We start from the raw sequence: 14143 nt of genomic DNA, 5'->3' as shown, positions 1-14143 counted from the left end.
TTCTGGACCGAAATATTGTGGAGGGGACGAGTTTCGCAGGCACATCTGATATCACAGAGATTCCCATAGGAATGAGGCATAAATGCTTCATCAACATACTGTTTTGCTATCATCAGATGAGTGACAACTTTGGCTAATTTCTTGTAACCACTGTAATGTTAGCATACAAACATGCTGGAATTAGCAAGCTAATTAGGTAGCTACGGTCAAATTAAATTAATAATAAATAGATAAATATACAAATACAATTTGGTCAAGACTGGCAGTAAATATAAAGTAAACATAGTAATTAAAAATGTGATCCAAATGTCCATATTCAGCACAAACCAATGGCTTGTAAAACTCCCAGCTGCAGAATTTTTTTTTTTTTTTTTTTTTAACATTAAACTCATGGTATAAGGAGACTGTGGCAGTAGTATGTCTGACAGGATCAAAAAAATAGTTACAGGCCTGACAGGTCTGTCTGCCTTCAAACTGTGCTTGTTTGCTAAGTCACAATCAATCAATGTCACCACAGTAGGATTAGGAAGATATACAATGCAAAGACTAATGTGGCGGTTGACGAAACAGTAAGTAACATCAGAAGCTCCAAACAATGACAGATGGGGAAAGATGGAGAGGTAAACAGAGGAGGCTTGAAGAGATTAAACATGGTGACAGGTCTGTCCGTCTTTCATTCGAGGGTTGTGATAGGGAAATATCCTCGGGTGTGAAAACTACTCAAACTGCAATGTTCACCGGTGGAGAGATGCATTTCAATGTACCTAGATTTCAGATGAATATTCTAACCATTGCTAAACATACATACTTAGTGAGGAAAGAATATGATTCAAGATTGACACAAATATGTCTCCAGTACATACAAATGCAGTTGGTACAAGCTGCATAAGTGAAACTGTTGAGGTCATGTATTAAAAATACGTCGCAGTGACACTTCCTATATATTTCTCATTTTCTCAGTGTTGTAGCCCAGATTCAGATATTAGATATCCATAGCATGCATGTGTTACATGACCAAAGAGAAAACTACAGAATTATAAGCTTTAAAAGGAAAGAAACTGAGACAAAATGAAATCGCTAGCCTGACATCTCCTGACCAAATCCCAAATGTGAATTAGTCTAGAACCTGTCTGTTCATTTTTGATTTTAAAAGGAGCATTATCAAAGGCTGTGGATAAAAATGCCACTGGTTGACGCGTTCAACTGATCAGAGCAAGAACATGTCACGTAGCTGAGCAGTAATAACAGGCTACAGTGTGAAGAGATGAGCTGCGATGGTATAGCACCAGTATGTCTATAAAGGAGTGTTGGCACTTTTGCCATCAGAATTTGAAAATATTACTTCAACGGAGACTTCCACATCAGCTGCAGCCATCTTGGTTGTTTTTAAAAATGCATCAACGGCTCTCCTCCTCACAAAGTTAGGTTTATGCTCACCGTAGTGCCCCTGCGTGAAGTGCCCAAGATCTGCAAGCTGGCAGTCATTGTCTCAAACACACGACAGTTTGGATAGCTGGTTGTGACTGGCTCGCCTCGGGCCAGGACAACTGGAAATCTGTCAAAACACGAGGGAGATACATCTGCCAAAGCAAATTAAACATGACCTCAGACTTGTCTGGTTGTCAGGCTATAAAATCTCTGGAATTTATGAGGCATAATGGAACAAAAACTTTGCTTACAAATCACCAATATATTGAAATAATCTTACCTGTTTTTGAAACTCTGAGTCATAAAACCTGGGCAAGATCAAGCGCTGATAACATATTTTCATAGCCAACAAGACGCTACAGAAGTTGTCTCAGTTTGAGAAATCAAGACAAGAAGAGTGTAGTGTTTGGTTCATCCCTTCTCACTTTTATTTCATCAAAAGACAGTCTCCATCAGCATATTTACATTAAGCACCACAGAAATGTATCCTTAGACATTACTCGCCATGTCTGCTGCCTTCAGAGTTTTCCTGAAGCTGCAGTGACTTAAACGTCAGCGATGGCTTCTTCACATCTACCGGAGAATCCAGCTCCTGGGGAGAAGAGAAGATCAGAAACTTTTCTCCCTACTGTAAAACTTATGAAGGCATCTCATACTAAATGTATGACCGATATTTCAGGAGTAAACTGATAAGGCAATTGTCAAATCACCTGAACTGGTTTAGTAAATAAATGCGCCACATTAATAGTCTATAGTCTTAAATAAATTCAGAACATCTCTGCTTATTTATCTAAATGAATATGTGCTGAGTGGCCTGATCTTTACCTCAGAGTCTGAGTAGTGTTCACATGGCAGACCCATGTTGGCCATCAGAATTTCTTTCTCCGTGGATCTGTTTCTGAGCGACTCCCAGCCTCGCCTGTTGAAACAAGATTTAAAAAGCCAAATGTTACTACGGCACAAAGTAGTTCTGAAGTGGTGTACAGGTCCAAGACTCTCTTAAAAATTTAATTTTAACCAAACTCCACTGCAATTGTTTGTCCTCTCAGGCTCGTAAAGTGTCACTCAGTGAAATGAGCTGCTGCAGCAGAAATACACAACAATCTCATTTTTAAAGTGAGTCCCTCTGATCAGGGTGCAAAAGAAAACAGTCATCCTCTCATGTACCTTCTGACAAAAATAAAACCAGCAGCCACCAATGCAGCGAGGAGGCAGAGGACACCCAGGATCACACCCACATGACTCTTTGCAGTTTCTGTCTCTTGACAGAACTCTCCCTTGTAACCAGCCATACACTGGCAGCGAGTCACTTTGCCTTCTATGATGCAGTTGCCATGATTGTTGCAGTGTTGAAGATCACAGGAGCCTCTTTTAACTGAAAGAACAGAGTTCTTCTGGGCGTTTGGGCGGCCATCACTGGACTTGGTCCCGAAAGACACAGAGTTTGTGTTTGGACCTGAAGAGAAATCAATGTTAGTGATTATGATACATAGTGTGTGACTGTGATAAAAATGTTTCTACACTACACATATTTTAGTATTTGTTACTATACATCGAGACCTCCTAGTAAAGCCGTGAAGATATTACAAATAGACACTGGCAAAGCAACACAGTACGTACAAGAAGCACAGCAGAAATGTCATATAGGTCGGACTACCATTTTTGAATATATATTTTCAAGCAAAACAGTTTTGGTTGAAAAATGACAACAGAAATAACCGAGTTTGCCGATTTTGCATATCTCTGCAATTCAAACAATTGCCAGTTGTCTACCTAAATGTTGTGTTCACACCAAATGCAATGCAAATTTTCATGTTGCGTTACTCAAGCTTGAACACTAGAATATTTTGTGTTGACTCGCTTTATACACATGATGATAATTTTCATCATACAAGCCTGAAATTGCTGAATCAATGAATAATGAATAATTCTTCTTCTCCTTCTTCTTCTTTCCTACTTCCCAAATGTTTGACTGTAAACAGTACTATAAACATATACATGCAAATTCTTGCTAAAGAAATCTTCAATGTTCATGAAAAAAATGACAAAATTCTAGAGTCATGGTAGATTTCAGACTTTTATCTCAAAAACTGAATTTTTGACAGCATTTTGAATTTTGCTCTGATGTGAACAATTTTAAACATCAGTTTTTCACTTATGGAGCAAATCAATCATTGTTACAAAGAAATTACCAACATCTCCATGCTGTGTAGATGCAATATGTGTATTTTCAGATTTTTGTCTTAATAACTGAATTTTTTACAGTGGTTTGAAATCTGCTTTTCCATGCATGGACGGCTGCTAAACCTGCACGTCTGGCTTAGTCAATTTGTGAAGCTACACATGAATTGTCACTGACTAATTAGTTCAGTGAGCTAAAAATTGATTCTTAGTCTCAGAGGTTGTGAGTTCAAGCCTCAGCTGATGCAAAAGGCAGATTGTGTTGCTAAATTCCTAAATGTCTTCCAATTCTTCTGCTTGTTGCTCAGAATTGCCTAAAAATGCCCGGACCCGACCCATCGCTGCGCAGCAGCTATAATTTTATTTGCGGCCGGTGTGAACACAACGTAAGTGTTAGCGCGACATCACGATGATGTGGCCTAACATGATCCAATTACTAACATTAGTTACATTCAATTTATGCACTGTTTTGGGCAGGATTAGAATAATTGTAGTTAGAATTAATTAAAAATGGGTCCTAGGATGAGAAACATAGAAAAAGATATTTTGCAGGCTTATATTTAAAGATTTTGTAGTTAGTCATGACTTAAACAAAACAAAGTTGGTAAGTTACTGAGGAGGCGACTAAAAATCATGATTGATTCAAATGATTATTATGATATCTACCCTGGCTGCTGTGACTTTAACTGAGTGGGATAATTAAAGATTTGGATGAAAACTCACAGTCCTGTTCATCTGACTGGTCCGGACAGTCCACCTGTCCGTCACAGAACTTGCTGCTGCTGATACACTTGCTACCATCAAAGCAGGATTCTTCCCCAGTGGGGCAGTCGGGAAGTGGGGAACAGGAAGTGGCGCTGGCAGCGTAGAAGCCCCGGCCACATTTACATGTGCGACCTCCGGGATAGGGCAGGCACAGTTGGCCACATCCACCATTTTTGTTGAAGCAGCTGTTAGTTCCTGGAGGACATGGGTTAAAGAGGATTATTAAATTAAGTAACAAAAAAAACCTTTACTTCCTCTTTGAGAAAATTAAAGTGACAGCTTGTCACACTTAAAATGATAGCCTAAATAATTTTGATGTTAGGTTTATTTGCTCATACTTTATTTTAAGTGGATGAGGGGAGACTTTGAATTATCTTAATTTACAATTAATAGCAATCCACTGAATTTTAAATAAACTAATCACTTATTACCATTTAGAGATTTCTTCTAGTCTGAAACAGCAGTGTGGTTTCCATTTTATTTAGAGCTTTCTTCTTTTCATGGGGCTCACAGGTCTCGTTGTGTCAACAGCATTTATTGTTGTTATTTTGTATAGCTTAACTCCTAGCTGGCTAGATATGTAACATATCTATGTTCCACGCACAAATGCATCGTTATCGTAACTGATGTATTTTCTCCAGCGACTCATCTTTTTATCAGCCAGGAAGTAAAAGATCGAGCAACTGTTGCTCTTCTCAGTATGTCCGGGACGTCACTTACAGGATTGTTATATTCTAATTATGTATTTTCAGTCTTAAACTTCATCAGTTTCACAACAAACTGCAACTTTATTGACTTGCAAAATTATGTATTAAACTGACAAGCATCATATCTGTATTTCATGGCACAATTCAAACAGGATAAAAAAAACTTATTGATCTCTTGCCAGCGACTACAGTACATAATTCTTCTGTAAAGAGGTCCACAGGAAGGTATGGACTTCACCTCGCTACAGAGCTGCTGGTCAAAGCTAAGAACATCCTACTGTGGGTAAATAGGCTCCCTTGTGTCTACATACAGTTGCTTTAACGTGCAGTAATGTGGGAATAAATAAGTCACAAACCAGATCATTTATTAGAACTAATCCCATGCCAAACAATAATCTGTTGTGGCTTTAGACACAAATCAGGGCCTCCTGGCTGTCTGTAATTATATAATCTGCTTTGGCACTGTAAGGACACGTTCAGTGCCAGACTGAGAACATGGGAAACAAGAGGTGTGTCGACATTTGTGAATGAGTTATTGTGAAAAGAACATTGGGCTTCTGGATATGCGCCAATTGATACTTGCATTGCTCTGAAATACTTTGGTAAGACTTGGTTGTGCATATCTACAGTATTGCTTCAATTCTAGTTTTAGCACAAACTGTGTTGTGCAGAGTCTGATAATTAATTTTACTCCAGCACTGGCAAAAATCTTGTAACGTTAAAATTCAACTGCTATCAATTGTTCCTAAAGTAATTTGGTAGGCTGTTTATCTTGGATTCAGATGCAGCTTTACTGGTTATGAGGTATATTAATGTTTGTGTATTATCAACAAGACAGAAATGTTCCTGTGAAACTAAGGTGCTCAACAGCTCAAGAGAATACGCAAGAAGAAGTGTTGTCCTAGTGTGTGTGTGTGTGTGTGTGTGTGTTGAGCTCAATTCATCATTGTACATTCCCACTGCAGCACACAGTAACAATCTAGGATCTCCCACAGCTTGCCAAGCCCCATCTCTCTGCAGGTATCACATCACTCTGCCATCTATTCAACACAAACTGAGCCTAAGTGAGTCTTTTCATTCTGCCCCGAGTGTCCGATAACACACGTCTTCTGCGTCCTGCATTTGGAGCAGAGAGTAAAGTTGCAGTGAAAATATTAGTGCGCAGATGGATTTAATCCCTGATTTATGACTTGATAACTGGTTTGACCTGCTACTGTTTTTCAGATTAAGCTGACGATGTGCTGCAAGCCTGTTGGTCGGCACTACAAACCTGGGCAGTGATTAATCCATTATGTAAAGAGGATTTCAGTGTTGATCGGCCACTTTCACAGTTTCAGCAGCCAAATAGTTTTACTCCATCAGAATCTTCAGGTGGTTGTGACATTGGTGCTTATCACCTGGTAAATCAGCACTAAGGTTGATAGATTGATAACAACATAGGGGAGAAGGAACAGTATGAGTCACAACATCCAGCTGTGATCTGTACACTGTTGGGACAGAGCGTGGGTTGGGGGGAGAGAGAGGTATGATCTCTCCAAACTCCCACGGATAATCTGTGCTACTGTTGGGACAGCTTTAGATTTGGGGAGGCGCAGGGCGGCGTTCCTCTCTCCAGTATTTAAAAGCATGTGGATTTGTACTCCCAAATAAAAGGCCAATAAAAATATTACACGAGAATGAAGGAAATAAAGTGTTTAACCCTTAAAAATGTTCTGGCAGAGGACCCCGAAACTTCCTCTTTCATTTATGTCCACCCCCCAATGTTGAAATGAAACTGATGCTCTTGATGGTTGGTATCAACTTTGTACAGTATTTTATCTTTTTACCTAAACACTGATAAGAAACAGCTGTATCAGTCATTTGTTACAGGTAAGACACTGCACTCGGAATGACCTACAAAACTGGATGGACACAGATTTTTGAGGCCAGCCATGTTTTTGCAATTGAAGTGTCACACAGTCATTATGTTTGTGTCTTTCACTGTGATTTGAAGTGATTTCTTGTGCTTAAAATGATTTCATACTATTGTATGTTTATGTTTCTGGTGTTTTATTTGTGTCATCATGATCCCTGCTCCGTCTCCCTCTTCAGACTCTTTGCATTCCCAGTCTGGAGTTTCCTACATCCTGTCATGCCTCACCTGCCATCTAGTGGCCGTCGGAGAGTCCTCCACAATGGTGTCACTTCTTTTGAGATCACCTGTCTGCAAATCTGCTCTTCATTTTAACACTAAACCACCTATAGAGGACAGCTGTGAGTACAGGTTTGCCAGATTGTGTTTACTCTTACTCTTTACCTGCCTGACAGCTGTTATTTTCCTAACTATTTGTTCCATTATAGTCATTTACCTCCCTGTTGCAGATTGTAGCTGTTTACTAAGTGAAGTGCTTTTTATTCAAACTGCTGTGTTAAAGCTAAATTGGTACCTACCAGACTGAGTGTCATTGCTGTAGGCTTTGACTTCCACCACACTGATCTTCGTCTCGAACCACAGTTGGTTAGGCTGGAGGCCGTCACTGAACCACAGTTTGGTTACATCTACACAGTTTGAAAACAAACACAAACATAAGCAAAAAAAAAAATAAAAAATCTACGAAGCATAAAAGACATTTTACAACTTTCCACCCTGCAGAAATCAGAAGCTGCTGAGTAGGGTGAGTGGCAAGGAAATGTGTGAGTTCATTATTCAAAGCGAATAAAAAGATCTGAAAGAACCAATAACCGATCTGATGGAGAGGAGAAAAGGTGCTGGTGATTACAAGTGGATGTTTAAAGATGTATAAGAGCACAGATTGCGGGAAGAGGTGGACTAAATAATTCATTGTTACATTAGTCTTTGATGCCATCTGCTGCCTGATGGGGACGAAGACAGATGGAACAAATGTGAAAGCCAAGATGTACGAGAAATTAAATTCCAGGAGCAGGACTCAGCAGGTTATTAGATATTTTCCCCCGAAGACACTGTGGGCGTTCAAATTTGCTCTTCCTGTGCTTCCATCCTTACCTTTATCCAGGGTGACCCAGAGGAGGATGTTCTCAGTATGTGTGAAGGAGAGGAGCAGGCCTGGCCCTGTTTTGTACTGTTTGTATCCTGTTCCATCCACTCCAATAGAGCTGATTACACCTTCACCTGGAGGAGAAGAGTAAGCAGACAGGTACACGCAGGCAGGAAGGAACACGCCAATAAAAGTATGCTCTTATGAAGGCATTAACTATGTGAGATCCTTTAACTCCTTACCTGTATCAGCCCAGTAGATCATAGTTCCTTGATTGGAAAAGACGAGTGAGTTGGGGATGCTCGACTTCCTCCACAGCACTACTTTGTTACGGCCGTCCATCCAGGTGCAGTCCACCTCTGTCTGGCTCTTCCCACCTGCTGCGCCTATTGCTGTGTAGCAAAGCCGTCCTGAGGGGGGATGCAGTGCAATGGATGTGGTGCCCTGAGAGGACAAATGTACAAGACCTGAGCTAAATTCAAAGTACCAGGAAATGCGAATGATTGCAAAAGAAAAAAAGGTGTATTGGGGCATGTAAAGAAAGGAGCTTAGGGAAATGTCAAGAGTAAAAACTGTGGGGTAAATGTATGGACTGCTTTGTTGTAATTCAGAGGACCTAGATATTTCTGCAGACATTTATACAATAAATTCAACACTGAAGAGGCAGCTAAGAGTAAATCTGTTTGTTTTATTAACTAGTATTAAGCCCAAATTTACTTACCAGTTACAGTACAAAGGCTCATGAGAAGATCCAACCATGGCAGGGCTCCTATACATTCATTTATGTGTAGCTGTCACATATTGATTTACCAACCCTGTCTCCTGGAAATTATGTTTGTGTATTACTAAATTGCATTCATAATAACGCATAATAAAGTGCAGGACTGTAGTTGGGTTTCCATCCAAATGTAGAGCCAATTTTAAGCAAATTTTCAGAAAAATGGGAAAAGAAAAAAATGCTAATTCATCTGGTTTTCCATCCACAATTGTTACATGAATATCTAGAGTCAGTTCATCAAGATAGGCAGGAGGTGGCACTAATTTTCTAGCCAGGTACCATTTTACCTCTACAGAGGAAGAACGTCAGTCAAACCTCAAACAAAGGAAAACAACAGATGTATAACAATGGAGAGCACACTGGACAATGGAAACAAGAGTTTTAAACAACTATTTTACAACTGTGTGCCCTTGGAAGAGTTCTGGTAACAGCCTTGTGTACATACATAAGCACATTAAAAGCCATCCAGGGACGATGAAGAGAGCTAGCAATGGCCTACACAATGGCAATACATCATGACTATGCCATCATTTATTAAATCTGTTCGCACTGCACTTAGGCCCCCAAGTTTAAAAACATTTTTTTCAAATTTTTGGAGTTTCCACTCAGGTTTCTTATGCTCAAATTGAAAATGTGCATAAAAGAGGTGGATGGAAAAACACCTAGTGACAGCAGAATCCCAGGTTTGTGTCCAGACTCCTGACTGTGTTAGATTTCAGCAACAACTGTAACAAAACTTTGGTGAAGGTTAAGGAAAGATTGTGATTTCTCTTAAATGTTAATTAAAAAAAATGATAATAAAACAAGCTTGAAATCACAATAGCTGCAACCACCATGCCAAATTTCAGTCTGCTATGGAAAAAACTGTGGCAGCCAAAGGGTGGGAAAACAGAGTCAGCTACAGAGCTGCTGGTCACAGCTTATAAAAAGTAATGCTGTCGTCACTACAAGTAGATGGTGCATTGCAAGATTGTCCATTTTGGCTGAAAACAAATGAAATATGTTGCCTATTATTTTTGCAACTTGCCAGATGCGTTAATTAGCAACATGTCCTCATTAGTTTAAAAGAAAATGTAATTCGCTTGTCATTACAATTCCCCTTCATATTTTGCTGTGTCAAATTAGTTGTGTATATAAACACAGCTTCCCCAAGACAGGGCTCTGGCTTTCTTGACAAATTATTCCCCTGTCAGCTACCAACACAAATAAATACTAATTCTGTGAGAAAGACACTGCATGGCTAACAAAGATATTTCGTACTGAGGCTGGGTATGTGCAAAAATCTGCTGACCAGATTTTTACCCAGTTGCTGATTATCCTGAAAATCCATCTTCCAAACAGACTTTGATAAATAATCTTATATCTAGGTTATTGGAAAATTACAGCTCAACAATGTTAAGTTACTGTCTTTGCCTATTTACGCTTTTACATAAATTGCATTAACTCTTTCAACCTAATATTGACGCCTTTTGTCAGAACAATATCAAACAGTCCACAAGAGAAGTAAAACCTTAAGCTAAGTCTAAATAAGTCATAGAGCAGAGTTAAAGAGAAATGTATGCAGGGAGGAAGGAGTCGTGTAAATGTCAGAGGTAAAGGAGATGATGGAGGAGCAGAAAAGAACAAACATGAGCTGCACTTTACCGTCAGTGATCCCTGCAGCAGTGAGATTGTGTAGCCATCATTTCGGGAGGTCACGTGGAGATCGGGCCTCTCAGTGCTGCTCCAATAGAGGTTGGAGGTCACCCAGTCAACTGCCAGAGCTGTGATTATATCATCCTTGTGGGATGGAGAAGTTTCATTTCAGCAGTGAGTGACAGTTTTTACTGGAGAAATGCTGGCTTGGAAGTGAAGCTGAATAAGAGTCACTACAGGATAATAACTGTCAACATGGTTTATACCACCCCTCTTCATTGGCTGAAATCAAGTGAAAGACAAGATTTTTAAAAAAATTGCCATGTCCTTCGAAAAGCTGATTATGCCTACCCCCAGCTTTAGGATCTGTCCAGAGGGTGTCAGTCCCTGTCCCGACCCAGGCTTGCTCAGTGTCAGCACATCAACAGATCCTTTTCCTGCATCAGCCACATACAGAGAAAGCTCCCGGATGGACACGTCCAGTCCCAAGGCCTTAGTTACACCAGGCAAGGCCAAATCTCTGCCATTTGGCATTCTTTTCAGAGCCACACCATCACGATGCATGGAGTGTAGGTGAATCTACAAGTAGTGAGAGGGTGAGGTAAAGAGGAAGTGAGAAAGAGTGAACAGAAAAGAAAGTGTATAATTTAAAAAGGCCTCTAACAAGAAAAGAGTTTCTCAAATTTGTTTCTCAGAAGTGTCTGGCAGGAGAAAAGGCCTGCAGGTTCTGGTCTTTACACCACATGCACCTGATAGACTGTGGTATGAGACAAAAGCAGGATGAACGTTGAATCCACAGGCGGAGAGCAGGTAATCTTGTCCTTGGAAAGTAGCAGCCCCTTTGGGCATCGACACACTGCCGTAGGCCCTGGCTCCGCTGGATTTCCTGGTGACCCCAGTGCTCCAGACTTGCCTCTCGTCGTCGGGGCCAGGAGGCAGAGGTGGGAGCAGTGTAGCTGGTCACAGAGGCTGGATATGGCTGGCTGGGACAGGGTGTGCATCAGCTGCGGAAAGAGTAAACATATGTATCAAGGCTCATAGCTTGATACTGTAGTCGTTATGACTGCCAACTGTGATATATTCATAAAATATTAGTATGTAATATAATTAAGGTCTTCAGGAGTTACAACCACAGCATTCAAAGTTAAAGACTCACTTTCAGTCCAAATGGCTGCCCTGGTCTCTTCAGAAGAACCTTTTGATCTTTGCCAGTGTTCTTGTCAGCTGAGCGGATGGTTCTTCTTTTCGTATCAGACCAGAAGACTCTGTCATTGAAGACGGCCACAGAGAAAGGGCTCGGTGTTTCAACCAACTGGAGGATCTAGTGAGAGAAGGGTACCACCATCAAGCTTCACCAGCTGCTAAAACCGTGAAAACCATTTTTTCATCAGCTGGCGGTGATTACCTTGACGTTTTCTCCATCCAGAGAGGCCGAACCGATGCAGCGCAGCTTCTCATCTGCCCAGTACACCCTGTTGTCCAGGAGGTCATATGCCAGACTGACTGGCCAGCTCAAGCCTCGGCTCACCACCACCTTCCTTTTTGAACCGTCCATCCCGGACCGCTCAATCTGAGGGGTGCTGCCGATCTCAGACCAAAGCATCATCCTGAAAATGTTGCAATGCGTGCAATGATGAAAAATATGGGGCTGAAATCAGAAATAAACATTGTGTTTTCTTCTGCTAGGTTTTTTTGTAAGTTGAGCACTGTACCCTCTGTGTGGCAGCAGGACCAATGAGCTTGGCTGCTCCAGATCTTCCCCCAGGACCACAGTGTAGTCCTGAGATCTCACTGTGGAATCGCTGAGCTTCACAGCCAGAATCTGGCCCACCAGTCCATCCACCCAGTACAGGTTCTTACCAACCCAGTCCACTGCGATGAAATCCGATTTCACTCCTGTAACAAGATTTATTTATATTTTTTTTAGTCCTTGCAGACAACACCATGTTACACAACTGTAGAGTTCCTGAGACAGCCGTACCTTTGATGAGTGTCCCTTTGCTGTTTGAGTCTTTCATGTCAGCCCAGCGGATGCTCTGGTAGTCGGGGCTCAGCCAGTAAACTCTCTGCTGAGCCCAGTGATAATCGAGTGAAAAGACTGGCCGACTGGCAGAGGACAGAAGACGCAAGGTGCTGCTGTGGACTCCCAGTAGTAACAGCTCTGACTGCACTGATGCCAGAAGCAAAGGCTCGTCTAGAGATGGAAACGTGAACAGTGAGGTTTTCTGGCTAGAGTGAGTAATAGGCCAATGTAACAGTATAAAAACTGAAGAGCAAAGATTGTTTTGTAATCAAAAATATAATAACACCCCTTTTTGGCACATGATTTTTCTTAACTGTTGTCTAGCTCACCTAGCACCACTTATGAACAAGCCTCTCGTTCATGAGTAGATGCATGTTTCCGTCTGCATGGTGATGCAGTTGGTGGGTGTCATTTGGGAGAAAGAAAATAGTTCCAACATGAAACTGCTCACAACAAGGTCTGTGGATTATCTTGAGTAACCAGATCATAATTTCAGGAAAGAGACATTGCTGCAGAGTTTTTCAAATTAATTTTTTTGGCGCAGAGTGCCATCTAGTTCCATTATATTGGAGATATTCACTATAGAGATGTCTGCCGTCTCTACACTCGGCAACTCACAACAAAACAATCCAGAATGATAAATGGCTCTACAGGTAAGAGGAAAAAATATGCACTTTGATCCAGGGGTGAACTGTTCCTTTAACTTGCTTGACACAGGATGCACATGATAGTGAACATTATGATTCCTTCAACAGGCAGAGACAGTGTTTGGACCTACAGTACCTTTGGTCTTGCAGCTTTTGTTGTCAGGCTCCAGGTAGAAGCCAGGGAGGCAATTACAGACGTAGGACCCACGGGTGTTCAGGCAGGTGTGTTTGCATACAGCATGAGGCACTTCATTGCACTCGTCAATGTCCACACAGGACAAAGCACTGGACTGTAGTTTAAAACCTGCAGCACAGTAACACCTCTGCAAAAATGAGAGGGAGAAGGTATTTTCATGAGCTTGGTGTGACATTTATGTTGTAAATACAGCCAAAATGTTGTGCTATGTGTCTAAATACAATTCTTTAAATGTGACGGGCTGAAATATGACCCATCTATAAATGTACAAGAGTGAAAACTAATCTAAAGACTTGTTTGCCATTCCATATAAGCATACTGAGGTCAAGTTTAGGACAAAGCAGTGCTAACAGCCTTGGACAGAACAACAACCACACACACATTCTGTACTGACCGGTCCATTTGGGGTGCTGACACAGTGGTGGTCACACCGGGGAGCTGATGGGCTGGAGCAGTTTCGTCGAGCGCATCCTGCGCCCTCATCTGAACTGTCGGCACAGTTGGTGAAGCTGTTGCACACCAGGCGGGGGTCCAGACACTCACCGCTACCACAGTGGTAAAGGTGAGAGGGGCATTTTCTCTGGCCGCCTGTCAAATCAAATGCACCAAGTCGTTCTTGAGACTTGTTCTCTACAGTGATTAAAATACATTTCACTGTACTAGATAGCATTTCACCACATATGCAGGTTTTTAACACTAAGCAAACAAAAACAAACAAAACTGAATGGGCATTATGCTTTGTGAGGCCCTGTTGAGATGGTAATGAAACAGATCATCAGCCCGTCAC

At 41.2% G+C, this 14143-nt stretch overlaps 1 protein-coding gene across 2 annotated transcripts in view; it reads right to left on the bottom strand.

Moving 5' to 3' along the window:
- Positions 1 to 1853: 1853 nt before the first annotated feature.
- The window catches only part of LOC125878573 (low-density lipoprotein receptor-related protein 2-like), a 37859-nt gene continuing 25569 nt past the window's right edge, over positions 1854 to 14143 (bottom strand). For both annotated transcript variants that reach the window (XM_049559860.1, XM_049559861.1), the window contains 16 exons: positions 13751 to 13944; positions 13297 to 13483; positions 12472 to 12684; positions 12203 to 12386; positions 11896 to 12097; positions 11647 to 11811; positions 11240 to 11494; positions 10842 to 11069; positions 10500 to 10634; positions 8320 to 8521; positions 8086 to 8211; positions 7512 to 7619; positions 4333 to 4569; positions 2596 to 2884; positions 2254 to 2347; positions 1854 to 2020 (listed from right to left, as the gene is read on the bottom strand). In XM_049559860.1, the coding sequence (XP_049415817.1) occupies positions 1925 to 2020; positions 2254 to 2347; positions 2596 to 2884; positions 4333 to 4569; positions 7512 to 7619; positions 8086 to 8211; positions 8320 to 8521; positions 10500 to 10634; positions 10842 to 11069; positions 11240 to 11494; positions 11647 to 11811; positions 11896 to 12097; positions 12203 to 12386; positions 12472 to 12684; positions 13297 to 13483; positions 13751 to 13944 (2915 nt within the window). In that variant the 3' untranslated portion in view covers positions 1854 to 1924. The remainder of the gene's footprint in view (positions 2021 to 2253; positions 2348 to 2595; positions 2885 to 4332; positions 4570 to 7511; positions 7620 to 8085; positions 8212 to 8319; positions 8522 to 10499; positions 10635 to 10841; positions 11070 to 11239; positions 11495 to 11646; positions 11812 to 11895; positions 12098 to 12202; positions 12387 to 12471; positions 12685 to 13296; positions 13484 to 13750; positions 13945 to 14143) is intronic.

Source organism: Epinephelus fuscoguttatus, linkage group LG18 (genome assembly GCF_011397635.1).
Source record: "Epinephelus fuscoguttatus linkage group LG18, E.fuscoguttatus.final_Chr_v1".
In the NCBI taxonomy this organism is placed as follows: Eukaryota; Metazoa; Chordata; class Actinopteri; order Perciformes; family Serranidae; genus Epinephelus; species Epinephelus fuscoguttatus.
Note: the sequence above shows the minus strand (reverse complement) of the source record. Positions and strands in the feature narration are given on the sequence as shown.